Here is a 20,000-nt window from a genome sequence, read left to right on the forward strand (position 1 = left end):
GTGCCCCGGGGACCTGTACCCCGGGGAGAGTCAGTGCCCCGGGGACCTGTACCCCGGGGACCTGTACCCCGGGGAGAGTCAGTGCCCCGGGGACCTGTACCCTGGGGAGACTCGGACGTGCTATCAGATGTACAATGTGGAGCTGAGTAATTGCAGAGGATAAGCAGTGCTGACAGAAGCCGAGAATGCTGGGAACTGATCCATTCTCACTCTGGTTTCAGGTGTGGAAATGATTGAGAAAATGCCATCGCCCAGGTTCATTAAAACTCATCTCCCCATCCAGCTCGTCCCCAAATCCTTCTGGGAGAAGGACTGTAAGGTATGGAACCAGTGACACTCAGATTCTGCAACTCTCCACGCCCCTCCCTCAGTCTCCAAACTGTGTGGGACTCCCTCCCTCAGTCTCCAAACTGTGTGGGACTCCCTCCCCTCCCTCAGTCTCCAAACTGTGTGGGTCTCACGCCCCTCCCTCAGTCTCCAAACTGTGTGGGACTCCCTCCCCTCCCTCAGTCTCCAAACTGTGTGGGACTCCCTCCCCTCCCTCAGTCTCCAAACTGTGTGGGTCTCCCTCCCCTCCCTCAGTCTCCAAACTGTGTGGGTCTCCCTCCCCTCCCTCAGTCTCCAAACTGTGTGGGACTCTCTCCCCTCCATCAGTCTCCAAACTGTGTGGGTCTCCCTCCCCTCCCTCAGTCTCCAAACTGTGTGGGTCTCACTCCCCTCCCTCAGTCTCCAAACTGTGTGGGACTCCCTCCCCTCCCTCAGTCTCCAAACTGTGTGGGACTCCCTCCCTCAGTCTCCAAACTGTGTGGGACTCACTCCCCTCCCTCAGTCTCCAAACTGTGTGGGTCTCCCTCCCCTCCCTCAGTCTCCAAACTGTGTGGGTCTCCCTCCCCTCCCTCAGTCTCCAAACTGTGTGGGTCTCCCTCCCTCAGTCTCCAAACTGTGTGGGTCTCCCTCCCCTCCCTCAGTCTCCAAACTGTGTGGGTCTCACTCCCTCAGTCTCCAAACTGTGTGGGTCTCACTCCCTCCCTCAGTCTCCAAACTGTGTGGGTCTCCCTCCCTCACTCTCCAAACTGTGTGGGTTTCCCTCCCTCAGTCTCCAAACTGTGTGGGACTCCCTCCCTCCCTCACTCTCCAAACTGTGTGGGACTCCCTCCCTCCCTCACTCTCCAAACTGTGTGGGTCTCCCTCCCCTCCCTCAGTCTCCAAACTGTGTGGGACTCCCTCCCTCCCTCAGTCTCCAAACTGTGTGGGTCTCACTCCCTCAGTCTCCAAACTGTGTGGATCTCACTCCCTCCCTCAGTCTCCAAACTGTGTGGGTCTCCCTCCCTCACTCTCCAAACTGTGTGGGTCTCCCTCCCTCAGTCTCCAAACTGTGTGGGACTCCCTCCCTCCCTCACTCTCCAAACTGTGTGGGTCTCCCTCCCCTCCCTCAGTCTCCAAACTGTGTGGGACTCCCTCCCTCCCTCACTCTCCAAACTGTGTGGGTCTCCCTCCCCTCCCTCAGTCTCCAAACTGTGTGGGTCTCCCTCCCCTCCCTCAGTCTCCAAACTGTGTGGGTCTCCCTCCCCTCCCTCAGTCTCCAAACTGTGTGGGTCTCCCTCCCCTCCCTCAGTCTCCAAACTGTGTGGGACTCCCTCCCTCAGTCTCCAAACTGTGTGGGTCTCCCTCCCTCCCTCAGTCTCCAAACTGTGTGGGTCTCCCTCCCTCAGTCTCCAAACTGTGTGGGTCTCCCTCCCCTCCTTCAGTCTCCAAATTGTGTGGGTCTCCCTCCCTCAGTCTCCAAACTGTGTGGGTCTCCTTCCCTCAGTCTTCAAACTGTGTGGGTCTCCCTCCCTCAGTCTCCAAACTGTGTGGGACTCCCTCCCTCAGTCTCCAAACTGTGTTTGGTCTCCCTCACCTCCCTCAGTCTCCAAATTGTGTGGGTCTCCCTCCCTCAGTCTCCAAACTGTGTGGGTCTCCCTCCCTCAGTCTCCAAACTGTGTGGGACTCCCTCCCTCAGTCTCCAAACTGTGTTTGGTCTCCCTCACCTCCCTCAGTCTCCAAACTGTGTGGGACTCCCTCCCTCAGTCTCCAAATTGTGTGGGACTCCCTCCCTCAGTCTCCAAACTGTGTGGGTCTCCCTCCCCTCCCTCAGTCTCCAAATTGTGTGGGACTCCCTCCCTCAGTCTCCAAACTGTGTGGGACTCCCTCCCCTCCCTCAGTCTCCAAACTGTGTGGGTCTCACTCCCCTCCCTCAGTCTCCAAACTGTGTGGGACTCCCTCCCCTCCCTCAGTCTCCAAACTGTGTGGGTCTCACTCCCCTCCCTCAGTCTCCAAACTGTGTTGGTCTCACTCCCCTCCCTCAGTCTCCAAACTGTGTGGGTCTCCCTCCCCTCCCTCAGTCTCCAAACTGTGTGGGACTCCCTCCCCTCCCTCAGTCTCCAAACTGTGTGGGTCTCACTCCCCTCCCTCAGTCTCCAAACTGTGTGGGTCTCCCTCCCCTCCCTCAGTCTCCAAACTGTGTGGGACTCCCTCCTCTCCCTCAGTCTCCAAACTGTGTGGGTCTCCCTCCCTCAGTCTCCAAACTCTGTGGGTCTCCCTCCCTCAGTCTCCAAACTGTGTGGGACTCCCTCCTCTCCCTCAGTCTCCAAACTGTGTGGGTCTCCCTCCCTCAGTCTCCAAACTGTGTGGGTCTCCCTCCCTCAGTCTCCAAACTGTGTGGGTCTCCCTCCCTCAGTCTCCAAACTGTGTGGGTCTCCCTCCCCTCCCTCAGTCTCCAAACTGTGTGGGTCTCCCTCCCCTCCCTCAGTCTCCAAACTGTGTGGGTCTCCCTCCCCTCCCTCAGTCTCCAAACTGTGTGGGTCTCCCTCCCCTCCCTCAGTCTCCAAACTGTGTGGGTCTCACTCCCCTCCCTCAGTCTCCAAACTGTGTGGGTCTTCCTCCCTCAGTCTCCGAACTGTGTGGGACTCCCTCCCCTCCCTCAGTCTCCAAACTGTGTGGGTCTTCCTCCCTCAGTCTCCGAACTGTGTGGGTCTCCCTCCCCTCCCTCAGTCTCCAAACTGTGTGGGTCTCACTCCCCTCCCTCAGTCTCCAAACTGTGTGGGTCTTCCTCCCTCAGTCTCCGAACTGTGTGGGTCTCCCTCCCCTCCCTCAGTCTCCAAACTGTGTGGGACTCCCTCCCTCAGTCTCCAAACTGTGTGGGACTCCCTCCCTCAGTCTCCAAACTGTGTGGGTCTCCCTCCCTCCCTCAGTCTCCAAACTGTGTGGGTCTCCCTCCCTCAGTCTCCAAACTGTGTGGGACTCCCTCCCCTCCCTCAGTCTCCAAACTGTGTGGGTCTCCCTCCCTCCCTCAGTCTCCAAACTGTGTGGGTCTCCCTCCCTCAGTCTCCAAACTGTGTGGGTCTCCCTCCCTCCCTCAGTCTCCAAACTGTGTGGGTCTCCCTCCCTCCCTCAGTCTCCAAACTGTGTGGGACTCCCTCCCTCAGTCTCCAAACTGTGTGGGACTCCCTCCCTCAGTCTCCAAACTGTGTGGGTCTCCCTCCCCTCCCTCAGTCTCCAAACTGTGTGGGACTCCCTCCCTCCCTCAGTCCCCCGTCAATGTGGATAGAGAAGACTTTATCATAGACGTGTGTTTGTGGTTTCCAGATGATCGTGCTGGCTCGTAATAGCAAAGATAATCTGGTTTCATATTTTCATTTTCATCGCATGAATTATGCGTTACCAGAAGCTGGAACCTGGCTCCAATTTTTACAAAAATTTGTCAATGGACAAGGTGAGTTTCAGCCTCCAATCACAACCGCTCATCAAACACTCCCAGGGCAGGTACAGGGGGTTAGATACAGAGTAAAGCTCCCTCTACACTGTCCCATCAAACACTCCCAGAGCAGGTACAGGGGGTTAGATACAGAGTAAAGCTCCCTCTACACTGTCCCATCAAACACTCCCAGGGCAGGAACAGCACGGGGTTAGATACAGAGTAAAGCTCCCTCTACACTGTCCCATCAAACACTCCCAGGGCAGGTACAGGGGGTTAGATACAGAGTAAAGCTCCCTCTACACTGTCCCATCAAACACTCCCAGGGCAGGTACAGGGGGTTAGATACAGAGTAAAGCTCCCTCTACACTGTCCCATCAAACACTCCCAGGGCAGGTACAGGGGGTTAGATACAGAGTAAAGCTCCCTCTACACTGTCCCATCAAACACTCCCAGGGCAGGTACAGGGGGTGAGATACAGAGTAAAGCTTCCTCTACACTGTCCCATCAAACACTCCCAGGGCAGGTACAGCACGGGATTAGATACAGAGTAAAGCTCCCTCTACACTGTCCCATCAAACACTCCCAGGGCAGGTACAGCATGGGGTTAAATACAGAGTAAAGCTCCCTCCACAATGTCCCATCAAACACTCCCAGGGCAGGTATAGGGGGTTAGATACAGAGTAAAGCTCCCTCTGCACTGTCCCATCAAACTCTCCCAGGGCAGGTACAGCACGGGGTTAGATACAGAATAAAGCTCCCTCGACACTGTCCCATCAAACTCTCCCAGGGCAGGTACTGGGGGTTAGATACAGAGTAAAGCTCCCTCTACACTGTCCCATCAAACACTCCCAGGGCAGGTACAACACGGGGTTAGATACAGAGTAAAGCTCCCTCTACACTGTCCCATCACACACTCCCAGGGCAGGTACAGGGGGTTAGATCCAGAGTAAAGCTCCCTCTACACTGTCCCATCAAACACTCCCAGGGCAGGTACAGGGGGTTCGATACAGAGTAAATCTCCCTCTACACTGTCCCATCAAACACTCCCAGGGCAGGTACAGGGGGTTAGATACAGAGTAAAGCTCCCTCTACACTGTCCCATCAAACACTCCCAGGGCAGGTACAGCACGGGGTTAGATACAGAGCAAAGCTCCCTCTACATTTTCCCATCAAACACTCCTAGGGCAGGTACAGCACGGGGTTAGATACAGAGTAAAGCTCCCTCTACACTGTCCCATCAAACACTCCCAGGGCAGGTACAGGGAGTTAGATACAGAGTAAAGCTCCCTCTACACTGTCGCATCAAACACTCCCAGGGCAGGTACAGGGGGTTAGATACAGAGTAAAGCTTCCTCTACACTGTCCCATCAAATACTCCCAGGGCAGGTACAGGGAGTTAGATACAGAGTAAAGCTCCCTCTACACTGTCCCATCAAACACTCCCAGGGCAGGTACAGGGGGTTAGATACAGAGTAAAGCTTCCTCTACACTGTCCCATCAAACACTCCCAGGGCAGGTACAGCACGGGGTTAGATGCAGAGTAAAGCTCCCTCTACACTGTCCCATCAAACACTTCCAGGGCAGGTACAGCATGGGGTTAGATACAGAGTAAAGCTCCCTCTACACTGTCCCATCAAACACTCCCAGGGCAGGTACAGCACGGGGTTAGATACAGAGTAAAGCTCCCTCGACACTGTCCCCATCAAACACTCCCAGGGCAGGTACAGCATGGGGTTAGATACAGAGTAAAGCTCCCTCTACACTGTCCCATCAAACACTCCCAGAGTAGGTACAGCATGGGGTTAGATACAGAGTAAAGCTCCCTCTACACTGTCCCATCAAACACTCCCAGGGCAGGTACAGCATGGGGTTAGATACAGAGTAAAGCTCCCTCTACACTGTCCCCATCAAACACTCCCAGGGCAGGTACAGCACGGGTTTAGATACAGAGTAAAGCTCCCTCTACACTGCCCCATCAAACACTCCCAGGGCAGGTACAGCACGGGTTTAGATACAGAGTAAAGCTCCGTCTACACTGTCCCATCAAACACTCCCAGGGCAGGTACAGCACGGGTTAGATACAGTGTAAAGCTCCTTCTACACTGCCCCATCAAACACTCCCAGGGCAGGTACAGCATGGGGTTCGATACAGAGTAAAGCTCCCTCTACACTGTCCCATCAAACACTCCCAGGGCAGGTGCAGCATGGGGTTACATACAGAATAAAGCTCCCTCTGCACTGTCCCATCAAACTCTCCCAGGGCAGGTACAGGGGGTTAGATACAGAGTAAAGCTTCCACTACACTGTCCCATCAAACACTCCCAGGGCAGGTACAGCACGGGGTTAGATGCAGAGTAAAGCTCCCTCCACACTGTCCCATCAAACACTCCCAGGGCAGGTACAGGGGGTTAGATACAGAGTAAAGCTCCCTCTACACTGTCCCATCAAACACTCCCAGGGCAGGTACAGCACGGGGTTAGATACAGAGTAAAGCTCCCTCTACACTGTCCCCATCAAACACTCCCAGGGCAGGTACAGCATGGGGTTAGATACAGAGTAAAGCTCCCTCTACACTGTCCCATCAAACACTCCCAGGGCAGGTACAGCATGGGGTTAGATACAGAATAAAGCTCCCTCTACACTGTCCCATCAAACACTCCCAGGGTAGGTACAGCATGGGGTTAGATACAGAGTAAAGCTCCCTCTACACTGTCCCATCAAACACTCCCAGGGCAGGTACAGCATGGGGTTAGATACAGAGTAAAGCTCCCTCTACACTGTCCCCATCAAACACTCCCAGGGCAGGTACAGCACGGGTTTAGATACAGAGTAAAGCTCCCTCTACACTTTCCCATCAAACACTCCCAGGGCAGGTACAGGGGGTTAGATACAGAGTAAAGCTCCCTCTACACTGTCCCATCAAATACTCCCAGGACAGGTACAGCACGTGTTAGATACAAAGTAAAGCTCCCCCTACACTGTCCCATCAAACACTCCCAGGGCAGGTACAGGGGGTTAGATACAGAGTAAAGCTCCCTCTACACTGTCCCATCAAACACTCCCAGGGCAGGTACAGCACGGGTTAGATACAGAGTAAAGCTCCCTCTACACTGTCCCATCAAACACTCCCAGGGCAGGTACAGGGGGTTAGATACAGAGTAAAGCTCCCTCTACACTGTCCCATCAAACACTCCCAGGGCAGGTACAGGGGTTAGATATAGAGTAAATCTCCCTCTACACTGTCCCATCAAACACTCGCAGGGCAGGTACAGGGGGTTAGATACAGAGTAAAGCTCCCTCTACACTGTCCCATCAAATACTCCCATGGCAGGTACAGGGGGTTAAATACAGAGTAAAGCTCCCTCTACACTGTCCCATCAAACACTCCCAGGGCAGGTACAGCACGGGTTGGATACAGAGTAAAGCTCCCTCTACACTGTCCCATCAAACACTCCCAGGGCAGGTACAGCATGGGGTTAGATACAGAGTAAAGCTCCCTCTACACTGTCCCATCAAACACTCCCAGGGCAGGTACAGCACGGGTTAGATACAGAGCAAAGCTCCCTCTACATTGTCCCATCACACTCTCCCAGGGCAGGTACAGGGGGTTAGATACAGAGTAAAGCTCCCTCTACACTGTTCCATCAAACACTCCCAGGGCAGGTACACGGGGTTAGATACAGAGTAAAGCTCCCTCTACACTGTCCCATCAAACACCCCCAGGGCAGGTACAGGGGGTTAGATACAGAGTAAAGCTCCCTCTACACTGTCCCATCAAACACTCCCAGGGCAGGTACAGGGGGTGAGATACAGAGTAAAGCTTCCTCTACACTGTCCCATCAAACACTCCCAGGGCAGGTACAGCACGGGATTAGATACAGAGTAAAGCTCCCTCTACACTGTCCCATCAAACACTCCCAGGGCAGGTACAGCATGGGGTTAAATACAGAGTAAAGCTCCCTCCACAATGTCCCATCAAACACTCCCAGGGCAGGTACAGCATGGGGTTAGATACAGAGTAAAGCTCCCTCTACACTGTCCCCATCAAACACTCCCAGGGCAGGTACAGCACGGGTTTAGATACAGAGTAAAGCTCCCTCTACACTTTCCCATCAAACACTCCCAGGGCAGGTACAGGGGGTTAGATACAGAGTAAAGCTCCCTCTACACTGTCCCATCAAATACTCCCAGGACAGGTACAGCACGTGTTAGATACAAAGTAAAGCTCCCCCTACACTGTCCCATCAAACACTCCCAGGGCAGGTACAGGGGGTTAGATACAGAGTAAAGCTCCCTCTACACTGTCCCATCAAACACTCCCAGGGCAGGTACAGCACGGGTTAGATACAGAGTAAAGCTCCCTCTACACTGTCCCATCAAACACTCCCAGGGCAGGTACAGGGGGTTAGATACAGAGTAAAGCTCCCTCTACACTGTCCCATCAAACACTCCCAGGGCAGGTACAGGGGTTAGATATAGAGTAAATCTCCCTCTACACTGTCCCATCAAACACTCGCAGGGCAGGTACAGGGGGTTAGATACAGAGTAAAGCTCCCTCTACACTGTCCCATCAAATACTCCCATGGCAGGTACAGGGGGTTAAATACAGAGTAAAGCTCCCTCTACACTGTCCCATCAAACACTCCCAGGGCAGGTACAGCACGGGTTGGATACAGAGTAAAGCTCCCTCTACACTGTCCCATCAAACACTCCCAGGGCAGGTACAGCATGGGGTTAGATACAGAGTAAAGCTCCCTCTACACTGTCCCATCAAACACTCCCAGGGCAGGTACAGCACGGGTTAGATACAGAGCAAAGCTCCCTCTACATTGTCCCATCACACTCTCCCAGGGCAGGTACAGGGGGTTAGATACAGAGTAAAGCTCCCTCTACACTGTTCCATCAAACACTCCCAGGGCAGGTACACGGGGTTAGATACAGAGTAAAGCTCCCTCTACACTGTCCCATCAAACACCCCCAGGGCAGGTACAGGGGGTTAGATACAGAGTAAAGCTCCCTCTACACTGTCCCATCAAACACTCCCAGGGCAGGTACAGGGGGTGAGATACAGAGTAAAGCTTCCTCTACACTGTCCCATCAAACACTCCCAGGGCAGGTACAGCACGGGATTAGATACAGAGTAAAGCTCCCTCTACACTGTCCCATCAAACACTCCCAGTGCAGGTACAGCATGGGGTTAAATACAGAGTAAAGCTCCCTCCACAATGTCCCATCAAACACTCCCAGGGCAGGTATAGGGGGTTAGATACAGAGTAAAGCTCCCTCTGCACTGTCCCATCAAACTCTCCCAGGGCAGGTACAGCACGGGGTTAGATACAGAATAAAGCTCCCTCGACACTGTCCCATCAAACTCTCCCAGGGCAGGTACTGGGGGTTAGATACAGAGTAAAGCTCCCTCTACACTGTCCCATCAAATACTCCCAGGACAGGTACAGCACGTGTTAGATACAGAGTAAAGCTCCCCCTACACTGTCCCATCAAACACTCCCAGGGCAGGTACAGGGGGTTGGATACAGAGTAAAGCTCCCTCTACACTGTCCCATCACACACTCCCAGGGCAGGTACAGGGGGTTAGATCCAGAGTAAAGCTCCCTCTGCACTGTCCCATCAAACACTCCCAGGGCAGGTACAGCAGGGGGTTAGATACAGAGCAAAGCTCCCTCTACATTTTCCCATCAAACACTCCTAGGGCAGGTACAGCACGGGGTTAGATACAGAGTAAAGCTCCCTCTACACTGTCGCATCAAACACTCCCAGGGCAGGTACAGGGGGTTAGATACAGAGTAAAGCTTCCTCTACACTGTCCCATCAAATACTCCCAGGGCAGGTACAGGGAGTTAGATACAGAGTAAAGCTCCCTCTACACTGTCCCATCAAACACTCCCAGGGCAGGTACAGGGGGTTAGATACAGAGTAAAGCTTCCTCGACACTGTCCCATCAAACACTCCCAGGGCAGGTACAGCACGGGGTTAGATGCAGAGTAAAGCTCCCTCTACACTGTCCCATCAAACACTTCCAGGGCAGGTACAGCATGGGGTTAGATACAGAGGAAAGCTCCGTCTACACTGTCCCATCAAACACTCCCAGGGCAGGTACAGCACGGGGTTAGATACAGAGTAAAGCTCCCTCTACACTGTCCCATCAAACACTCCCAGGGCAGGTACAGGGGGTTAGATACAGAGAAAAGCTTCCTCTACACTGTCCCATCAAACACTCCCAGGGCAGGTACAGCACGGGGTTAGATGCAGAGTAAAGCTCCCTCTACACTGTCCCATCAAACACTTCCAGGGCAGGTACAGCATGGGGTTAGATACAGAGTAAAGCTCCCTCTACACTGTCCCATCAAACACTCCCAGGGCAGGTACAGCACGGGGTTAGATACAGAGTAAAGCTCCCTCTACACTGTCCCCATCAAACACTCCCAGGGCAGGTACAGCATGGGGTTAGATACAGAGTAAAGCTCCCTCTACACTGTCCCATCAAACACTCCCAGGGCAGGTACAGCATGGGGTTAGATACAGAGTAAAGCTCCCTCTACACTGTCCCCATCAAACACTCCCAGAGTAGGTACAGCATGGGGTTAGATACAGAGTAAAGCTCCCTCTACACTGTCCCATCAAACACTCCCAGGGCAGCTACAGCATGGGGTTAGATACAGAGTAAAGCTCCCTCTACACTGTCCCCATCAAACACTCCCAGGGCAGGTACAGCACGGGTTTAGATACAGAGTAAAGCTCCCTCTACACTGCCCCATCAAACACTCCCAGGGCAGGTACAGCACGGGTTTAGATACAGAGTAAAGCTCCGTCTACACTGTCCCATCAAACACTCCCAGGGCAGGTACAGCACGGGTTAGATACAGTGTAAAGCTCCTTCTACACTGCCCCATCAAACACTCCCAGGGCAGGTACAGCATGGGGTTCGATACAGAGTAAAGCTCCCTCTACACTGTCCCATCAAACACTCCCAGGGCAGGTGCAGCATGGGGTTACATACAGAGTAAAGCTCCCTCTGCACTGTCCCATCAAACTCTCCCAGGGCAGGTACAGGGGGTTAGATACAGAGTAAAGCTTCCACTACACTGTCCCATCAAACACTCCCAGGGCAGGTACAGCACGGGGTTAGATGCAGAGTAAAGCTCCCTCTACACTGTCCCATCAAACACTTCCAGGGCAGGTACAGCATGGGGTTAGATACAGAGTAAAGCTCCCTCTACACTGTCCCATCAAACACTCCCAGGGCAGGTACAGCACGGGGTTAGATACAGAGTAAAGCTCCCTCTACACTGTCCCCATCAAACACTCCCAGGGCAGGTACAGCATGGGGTTAGATACAGAGTAAAGCTCCCTCTACACTGTCCCATCAAACACTCCCAGGGCAGGTACAGCATGGGGTTAGATACAGAATAAAGCTCCCTCTACACTGTCCCATCAAACACTCCCAGGGTAGGTACAGCATGGGGTTAGATACAGAGTAAAGCTCCCTCTACACTGTCCCATCAAACACTCCCAGGGCAGGTACAGCATGGGGTTAGATACAGAGTAAAGCTCCCTCTACACTTTCCCATCAAACACTCCCAGGGCAGGTACAGGGGGTTAGATACAGAGTAAAGCTCCCTCTACACTGTCCCATCAAATACTCCCAGGACAGGTACAGCACGTGTTAGATACAAACTAAAGCTCCCCCTACACTGTCCCATCAAACACTCCCAGGGCAGGTACAGGGGGTTAGATACAGAGTAAAGCTCCCTCTACACTGTCCCATCAAACACTCCCAGGGCAGGTACAGCACGGGTTAGATACAGAGTAAAGCTCCCTCTACACTGTCCCATCAAACACTCCCAGGGCAGGTACAGGGGGGTTAGATACAGAGTAAAGCTCCCTCTACACTGTCCCATCAAACACTCCCAGGGCAGGTACAGGGGTTAGATATAGAGTAAATCTCCCTCTACACTGTCCCATCAAACACTCGCAGGGCAGGTACAGGGGGTTAGATACAGAGTAAAGCTCCCTCTACACTGTCCCATCAAATACTCCCATGGCAGGTACAGGGGGTTAAATACAGAGTAAAGCTCCCTCTACACTGTCCCATCAAACACTCCCAGGGCAGGTACAGCACGGGTTGGATACAGAGTAAAGCTCCCTCTACACTGTCCCATCAAACACTCCCAGGGCAGGTACAACACGGGGTTAGATATAGAGTAAAGCTCCCTCTGCACTGTCCCATCAAACTCTCCCAGGGCAGGTACAGCACAGGGTTAGATACAGAGTAAAGCTCCCTCTACACTGGCGCATCAAACACTCCCAATGCAGGTACAGCACGGGGTTAGAAACAGAGTAAAGCTCCCTCTACACTGTGCCATCACACACTCCCAGGGCAGGTACAGCACGGGGTTAGATACAGAGTAAAGCTCCCTCTACACTGTCCCACCAAACACTCCCAGGGCAGGTACAGCACGGGGTTAGATACAGAGCAAAGCTCCCTCTACATTGTCCCATCAAACACTCCTAGGGCAGGTACAGCACGGGGTTAGGTACAGAGCAAAGCTCCCTCTACACTGTGCCATCACACACACCCAGGGCAGGTACAGGGGGTTAGATACAGAGTAAATCTCCCTCTACACTGTCCCACCAAACACTCCCAGGGCAGGTATAGCACGGGGTTAGATACAGAGCAAAGCTCCCTCCACATTGTCCCATCAAACACTCCTAGGGCAGGTACAGCATGGGTTAGATACAGAGTAAAGCTCCCTCTACACTGTCCCATCAACACTCCCAGGGCAGGTACAGCACGGGGTTAGATACAGAGTAAAGCTCCCTCTACACTGTCCCATCAAACACTCCCAGGGCAGGTACACGGGGTTAGATACAGAGTAAAGCTCCCTCTACACTGTCCCATCAAACACTCCCAGGGCAGGTACAGCACGGGTTAGATACAGAGTAAAGCTCCCTCTACACTGTCCCATCAAACACTCCCAGGGCAGGTACAGGGGGTTAGATACAGAGTAAAGCTCCCTCTACACTGTCCCATCAAACACTCCCAGGGCAGGTACAGGGGTTAGATATAGAGTAAATCTCCCTCTACACTGTCCCATCAAACACTCGCAGGGCAGGTACAGGGGGTTAGATACAGAGTAAAGCTCCCTCTACACTGTCCCATCAAATACTCCCATGGCAGGTACAGGGGGTTAAATACAGAGTAAAGCTCCCTCTACACTGTCCCATCAAACACTCCCAGGGCAGGTACAGCACGGGTTGGATACAGAGTAAAGCTCCCTCTACACTGTCCCATCAAACACTCCCAGGGCAGGTACAACACGGGGTTAGATATAGAGTAAAGCTCCCTCTGCACTGTCCCATCAAACTCTCCCAGGGCAGGTACAGCACAGGGTTAGATACAGAGTAAAGCTCCCTCTACACTGGCGCATCAAACACTCCCAATGCAGGTACAGCACGGGGTTAGAAACAGAGTAAAGCTCCCTCTACACTGTGCCATCACACACTCCCAGGGCAGGTACAGCACGGGGTTAGATACAGAGTAAAGCTCCCTCTACACTGTCCCACCAAACACTCCCAGGGCAGGTACAGCACGGGGTTAGATACAGAGCAAAGCTCCCTCTACATTGTCCCATCAAACACTCCTAGGGCAGGTACAGCACGGGGTTAGGTACAGAGCAAAGCTCCCTCTACACTGTGCCATCACACACACCCAGGGCAGGTACAGGGGGTTAGATACAGAGTAAATCTCCCTCTACACTGTCCCACCAAACACTCACAGGGCAGGTACAGCACGGGGTTAGATACAGAGCAAAGCTCCCTCTACATTGTCCCATCAAACACTCCTAGGGCAGGTACAGCATGGGTTAGATACAGAGTAAAGCTCCCTCTACACTGTCCCATCAACACTCCCAGGGCAGGTACAGCACGGGGTTAGATACAGAGTAAAGCTCCCTCTACACTGTCCCATCAAACACTCCCAGGGCAGGTACACGGGGTTAGATACAGAGTAAAGCTCCCTCTACACTGTCCCATCAAACACCCCCAGGGCAGGTACAGGGAGTTAGATACAGAGTAAAGCTCCCTCTACACTGTCCCATCAAACACTCCCAGGGCAGGTACAGGGGGTGAGATACAGAGTAAAGCTTCCTCTACACTGTCCCATCAAACACTCCCAGGGCAGGTACAGCACGGGATTAGATACAGAGTAAAGCTCCCTCTACACTGTCCCATCAAACACTCCCAGGGCAGGTACAGCATGGGGTTAAATACAGAGTAAAGCTCCCTCTACAATGTCCCATCAAACACTCCCAGGGCAGGTATAGGGGGTTAGATACAGAGTAAAGCTCCCTCTGCACTGTCCCATCAAACCCTCCCAGGGCAGGTACAGCACGGGGTTAGATACAGAATAAAGCTCCCTCGACACTGTCCCATCAAACTCTCCCAGGGCAGGTACTGGGGGTTAGATACAGAGTAAAGCTCCCTCTACACTGTCCCATCAAATACTCCCAGGACAGGTACAGCACGTGTTAGATACAGAGTAAAGCTCCCCCTACACTGTCCCATCAAACACTCCCAGGGCAGGTACAGGGGGTTAGATACAGAGTAAAGCTCCCTCTGCACTGTCCCAACAAACACTCCCAGGGCAGGTACAGCATGGATTAGATACAGAGTAAAACTCCCTCTACACTGTCCCATCAAATACTCCCAGGGCAGGTGCAGGGGGTTAGATACAGAGTAAAGCTCCCTCTACACTGTCCCATCAAACACTCCCCGGGCAGGTACAGGGGTTAGATATAGAGTAAAGCTCCCTCTACACTGTCCCATCAAACACTCGCAGGGCAGGTACAGGGGGTTAGATACAGAGTAAAGCTCCCTCTGCACTGTCCCATCAAACACTCCCAGGGCAGGTACAGGGGGTTAGATACAGAGTAAAGCTCCCTCTACACTGTCCCATCAAACACTCCCAGGGCAGTTACAGCACGGGGTTCGATACAGAGTAAAGCTCCCTCTACACTGTCCCATCAAACACTCCCAGGGCAGGTACAGCACGGGGTTAGATGCAGAGTAAAGCTCCCTCTACACTGTCCCATCAAACACTCCCAGGGCAGGTACAGGGGGTTAGATACAGAGTAAAGCTCCCTCTACACTGTCCCATCACACACTCCCAGGGCAGGTACAGGGGGTTAGATACAGAGTAAAGCTCCCTCTACACTGTCCCATCAAACACTCCCAGGGCAGGTACAGCACGGGGTTAGATACAGAGTAAAGCTCCCTCTACACTGTCCCCATCAAACACTCCCAGGGCAGGTACAGCATGGGGTGAGATACAGAGTAAAGCTCCCTCTACACTGTCCCATCAAACACTCCCAGGGCAGGTACAGCATGGGGTTAGATACAGAGTAAAGCTCCCTCTACACTGTCCCCATCAAACACTCCCAGGGTAGGTACAGCATGGGGTTAGATACAGAGTAAAGCTCCCTCTACACTGTCCCATCAAACACTCCCAGGGCAGGTACAGCATGGGGTTAGATACAGAGTAAAGCTCCCTCTACACTGTCCCCATCAAACACTCCCAGGGCAGGTACAGCACGGGGTTAGATACAGAGTAAAGCTCCCTCTACACTGTCCCCATCAAACACTCCCAGGGCAGGTACAGCATGGGGTTAGATACAGAGTAAAGCTCCCTCTACACTGTCCCATCAAACACTCCCAGGGCAGGTACAGCATGGGGTTAGAGACAGAGTAAAGCTCCCTCTACACTGTCCCCATCAAACACTCCCAGGGTAGGTACAGCATGGGGTTAGATACAGAGTAAAGCTCCCTCTACACTGTCCCATCAAACACTCCCAGGGCAGGTACAGCATGGGGTTAGATACAGAGTAAAGCTCCCTCTACACTGTCCCCATCAAACACTCCCAGGGCAGGTACAGCACGGGTTTAGATACAGAGTAAAGCTCCCTCTACACTTTCCCATCAAACACTCCCAGGGCAGGTACAGGGGGTTAGATACAGAGTAAAGCTCCCTCTACACTGTCCCATCAAACACTCCCAGGACAGGTGCAGCACGTGTTAGATACAAAGTAAAGCTCCCCCTACACTGTCCCATCAAACACTCCCAGGGCAGGTACAGCGGGTTAGATACAGAGTAAAGCTCCCTCTACACTGTCCCATCAAACACTCCCAGGGCAGGTACAGCACGGGTTAGATACAGAGTAAAGCTCCCTCTACACTGTCCCATCAAACACTCCCAGGGCAGGTACAGGGGGTTAGATACAGAGTAAAGCTCCCTCTACACTGTCCCATCAAACACTCCCAGGGCAGGTACAGGGGTTAGATATAGAGTAAATCACCCTCTGCACTGTCCCATCAAACACTCGCAGGGCAGGTACAGGGGGTTAGATACAGAGTAAAGCTCCCTCTACACTGTCCCATCAAACACTCCCAGGGCAGGTACAGGGGGTTAAATACAGAGTAAAGCTCCCTTTACACTGTCCCATCAAACACTCCCAGGGCAGGTACAGCACGGGTTGGATACAGAGTAAAGCTCCCTCTACACTGTCCCATCAAACACTCCCAGGGCAGGTACAACACGGGGTTAGATATAGAGTAAAGCTCCCTCTGCACTGTCCCATCAAACTCTCCCAGGGCAGGTACAGCACAGGGTTAGATACAGAGTAAAGCTCCCTCTACACTGGCGCATCAAACACTCCCAATGCAGGTACAGCACGGGGTTAGATACAGAGTAAAGCTCCCTCTACACTGTGCCATCACACACTCCCAGGGCAGGTACAGCACGGGGTTAGATACAGAGCAAAGCTCCCTCTACATTGTCCCATCAAACACTCCTAGGGCAGGTACAGCACGGGGTTACATACAGAGCAAAGCTCCCTCTACACTGTGCCATCACACACACCCAGGGCAGGTACAGGGGGTTAGATACAGAGTAAATCTCCCCCTACACTGTCCCACCAAACACTCCCAGGGCAGGTACAGCACGGGGTTAGATACAGAGCAAAGCTCCCTCTACATTGTCCCATCAAACACTCCTAGGGCAGGTACAGCATGGGTTAGATACAGAGTAAAGCTCCCTCCACACTGTCCCATCAACACTCCCAGGGCAGGTACAGCACGGGGTTAGATACAGAGTAAAGCTCCCTCTACACTGTCCCATCAAACACTCCCAGGGCAGGTACACGGGGTTAGATACAGAGTAAAGCTCCCTCTACACTGTCCCATCAAACACCCCCAGGGCAGGTACAGGGAGTTAGATACAGAGTAAAGCTCCCTCTACACTGTCCCATCAAACACTCCCAGGGCAGGTACAGGGGGTGAGATACAGAGTAAAGCTTCCTCTACACTGTCCCATCAAACACTCCCAGGGCAGGTACAGCACGGGATTAGATACAGAGTAAAGCTTCCTCTACACTGTCCCATCAAACACTCCCAGGGCAGGTACAGCACGGGATTAGATACAGAGTAAAGCTCCCTCTACACTGTCCCATCAAACACTCCCAGGGCAGGTACAGCATGGGGTTAAATACAGAGTAAAGCTCCCTCTACAATGTCCCATCAAACACTCCCAGGGCAGGTATAGGGGGTTAGATACAGAGTAAAGCTCCCTCTGCACTGTCCCATCAAACTCTCCCAGGGCAGGTACAGCACGGGGTTAGATACAGAATAAAGCTCCCTCGACACTGTCCCATCAAACTCTCCCAGGGCAGGTACTGGGGGTTAGATACAGAGTAAAGCTCCCTCTACACTGTCCCATCAAATACTCCCAGGACAGGTACAGCACGTGTTAGATACAGAGTAAAGCTCCCCCTACACTGTCCCATCAAACACTCCCAGGGCAGGTACAGGGGGTTAGATACAGAGTAAAGCTCCCTCTGCACTGTCCCAACAAACACTCCCAGGGCAGGTACAGCATGGATTAGATACAGAGTAAAACTCCCTCTACACTGCCCCATCAAACACTCCCAGGGCAGGTACAGCATGGGGTTAGATACAGAATAAAGCTCCCTCTACACTGTCCCATCAAACACTCCCAGGGCAGGTACAGGGGGTTAGATACAGAGTAAAGCTTCCTCTACACTGTCCCATCAAACACTCCCAGGGCAGGTACAGCACGGGGTTAGATACAGAGTAAAGCTCCCTCTACACTGTCCCATCAAACACTCCCAGGGCAGGTACAGCATGGGGTTAGATACAGAGTAAAGCTCCCTCGACACTGTCCCATCAAACACTCCCAGGGCAGGTACAGCACGGGGTTAGATACAGAGTAAAGCTCCCTCTTCACTGTCCCATCAAACACTCCCAGGGCAGGTACAGGTGGTTAGATACAGAGTAAAGCTCCCTCTACACTGTCCCATCAAATACTCCCAGGACAGGTACAGCACGTGTTAGATACAAAGTAAAGCTCCCCCTACACTGTCCCATCAAACACTCCCAGGGCAGGTACAGGGGGTTAGATACAGAGTAAAGCTCCCTCTACACTGTCCCATCAAACACTCCCAGGGCAGGTACAGCACGGGTTACATACAGAGTAAAGCTCCCTCTACACTGTCCCATCAAACACTCCCAGGGCAGGTACAGGGGGTTAGATACAGAGTAAAGCTCCCTCTACACTGTCCCATCAAACACTCCCAGGGCAGGTACAGGGGTTCGATATAGAGTAAAGCTCCCTCTACACTGTACCATCAAACACTCCCAGGGCAGGTACAGCATGGGGTTAGATACAGAGTAAAGCTCCCTCTACACTGTCCCATCAAACACTCCCAGGGCAGGTACAACACGGGGTTAGATACAGAGTAAAGCTCCCTCTGCACTGTCCCATCAAACTCTCCCAGGGCAGGTACAGCACGGGGTTAGATACAGAGTAAAGCTCCCTCTACACTGTGCCATCACACACACCCAGGGCAGGTACAGGGGGTTAGATACAGAGTAAAGCTCCCTCTACACTGTCCCACCAAACACTCCCAGGGCAGGTACAGCACGGGGTTAGATACAGAGTAAAGCTCCCTCTACATTGTCCCATCAAACACTCCCAGGGCAGGTACAGCACGGGGTTAGATACAGAGTAAAGCTCCCTCTACACTGTCCCATCAACACTCCCAGGGCAGGTACAGCACGGGGTTAGATACAGAGTAAAGCTCCCTCTACACTGTCCCATCAAACACTCCCAGGGCAGGTACACGGGGTTAGATACAGAGTAAAGCTCCCTCTACACTGTCCCATCAAACACCCCCAGGGCAGGTACAGGGAGTTAGATGCAGAGTAAAGCTCCCTCTACACTGTCCCATCAAACACTCCCAGGGCAGGTACAGGGGGTTAGATACAGAGTAAAGCTTCCTCTACACTGTCCCATCAAACACTCCCAGGGCAGGTACAGCACGGGGTTAGATACAGAGTAAAGCTCCCTCTACAATGTCCCATCAAACACTCCCAGGGCAGGTACAGCATGGGGTTAGATACAGAGTAAAGCTCCCTCTACACTGTCCCATCAAACACTCCCAGGGCAGGTACAGAATGGGGTTAGATGCAGAGTAAAGCTCCCTCTGCACTGTCCCCATCAAACACTCCCAGGGCAGGTACAGCACGGGTTTAGATACAGAGTAAAGCTCCCTCTACACTGCCCCATCAAACACTCCCAGGGCAGGTACAGCATGGGGTTAGATACAGAATAAAGCTCCCTCTACACTGTCCCATCAAACACTGCCAGGGCAGGTACAGCATGGGGTTAGATGCAGAATAAAGCTCCCTCTACACTGTCCCATCAAACACTCCCAGGGCAGGTACAGCACGGGTTAGATACAGAGTAAAGCTCCCTCTACACTGCCCCATCAAACACTCCCAGGGCAGGTACAGCACGGGGTTAGATGCAGAGTATAGCTCCCTCTACACTGTCCCATCAAACACTCCCAGGGCAGGTACAGCACGGGGTTAGATACAGAGTAAAGCTCCCTCTGCACTGTCCCATCAAACTCTCCCAGGGCAGGTACAGCACGGGGTTAGATACAGAGTAAAGCTCCCTCTAAACTGTCCCATCAAACTCTCCCAGGGCAGGTACTGGGGGTTAGATACAGAGTAAAGCTCCCTCTACACTGTCCCATCAAATACTCCCAGGACATGTACAGCACGTGTAAGATACAGAGTAAAGCTCCCCCTACACTGTCCCATCAAACACTCCCAGGGCAGGTACAGGGGGTTAGATACAGAGTAAAGCTCCCTCTGCACTGTCCCA

The 20,000-nt window shown here is 53.0% G+C and overlaps 1 protein-coding gene across 1 annotated transcript in view; it reads left to right on the forward strand.

Moving 5' to 3' along the window:
* The window catches only part of LOC139250566 (sulfotransferase 1 family member D1-like), a 49,552-nt gene that overhangs the window by 8,847 nt on the left and 20,705 nt on the right, over positions 1-20,000 (forward strand). Inside the window, exons 3-4 of the mRNA XM_070872957.1 lie at positions 222-319; positions 3,628-3,754. Coding sequence (XP_070729058.1) covers positions 222-319; positions 3,628-3,754 — 225 coding nt within the window. The remainder of the gene's footprint in view (positions 1-221; positions 320-3,627; positions 3,755-20,000) is intronic.

Source organism: Pristiophorus japonicus, unplaced genomic scaffold (genome assembly GCF_044704955.1).
Source record: "Pristiophorus japonicus isolate sPriJap1 unplaced genomic scaffold, sPriJap1.hap1 HAP1_SCAFFOLD_391, whole genome shotgun sequence".
Classification (NCBI taxonomy): Eukaryota; Metazoa; Chordata; class Chondrichthyes; family Pristiophoridae; genus Pristiophorus; species Pristiophorus japonicus.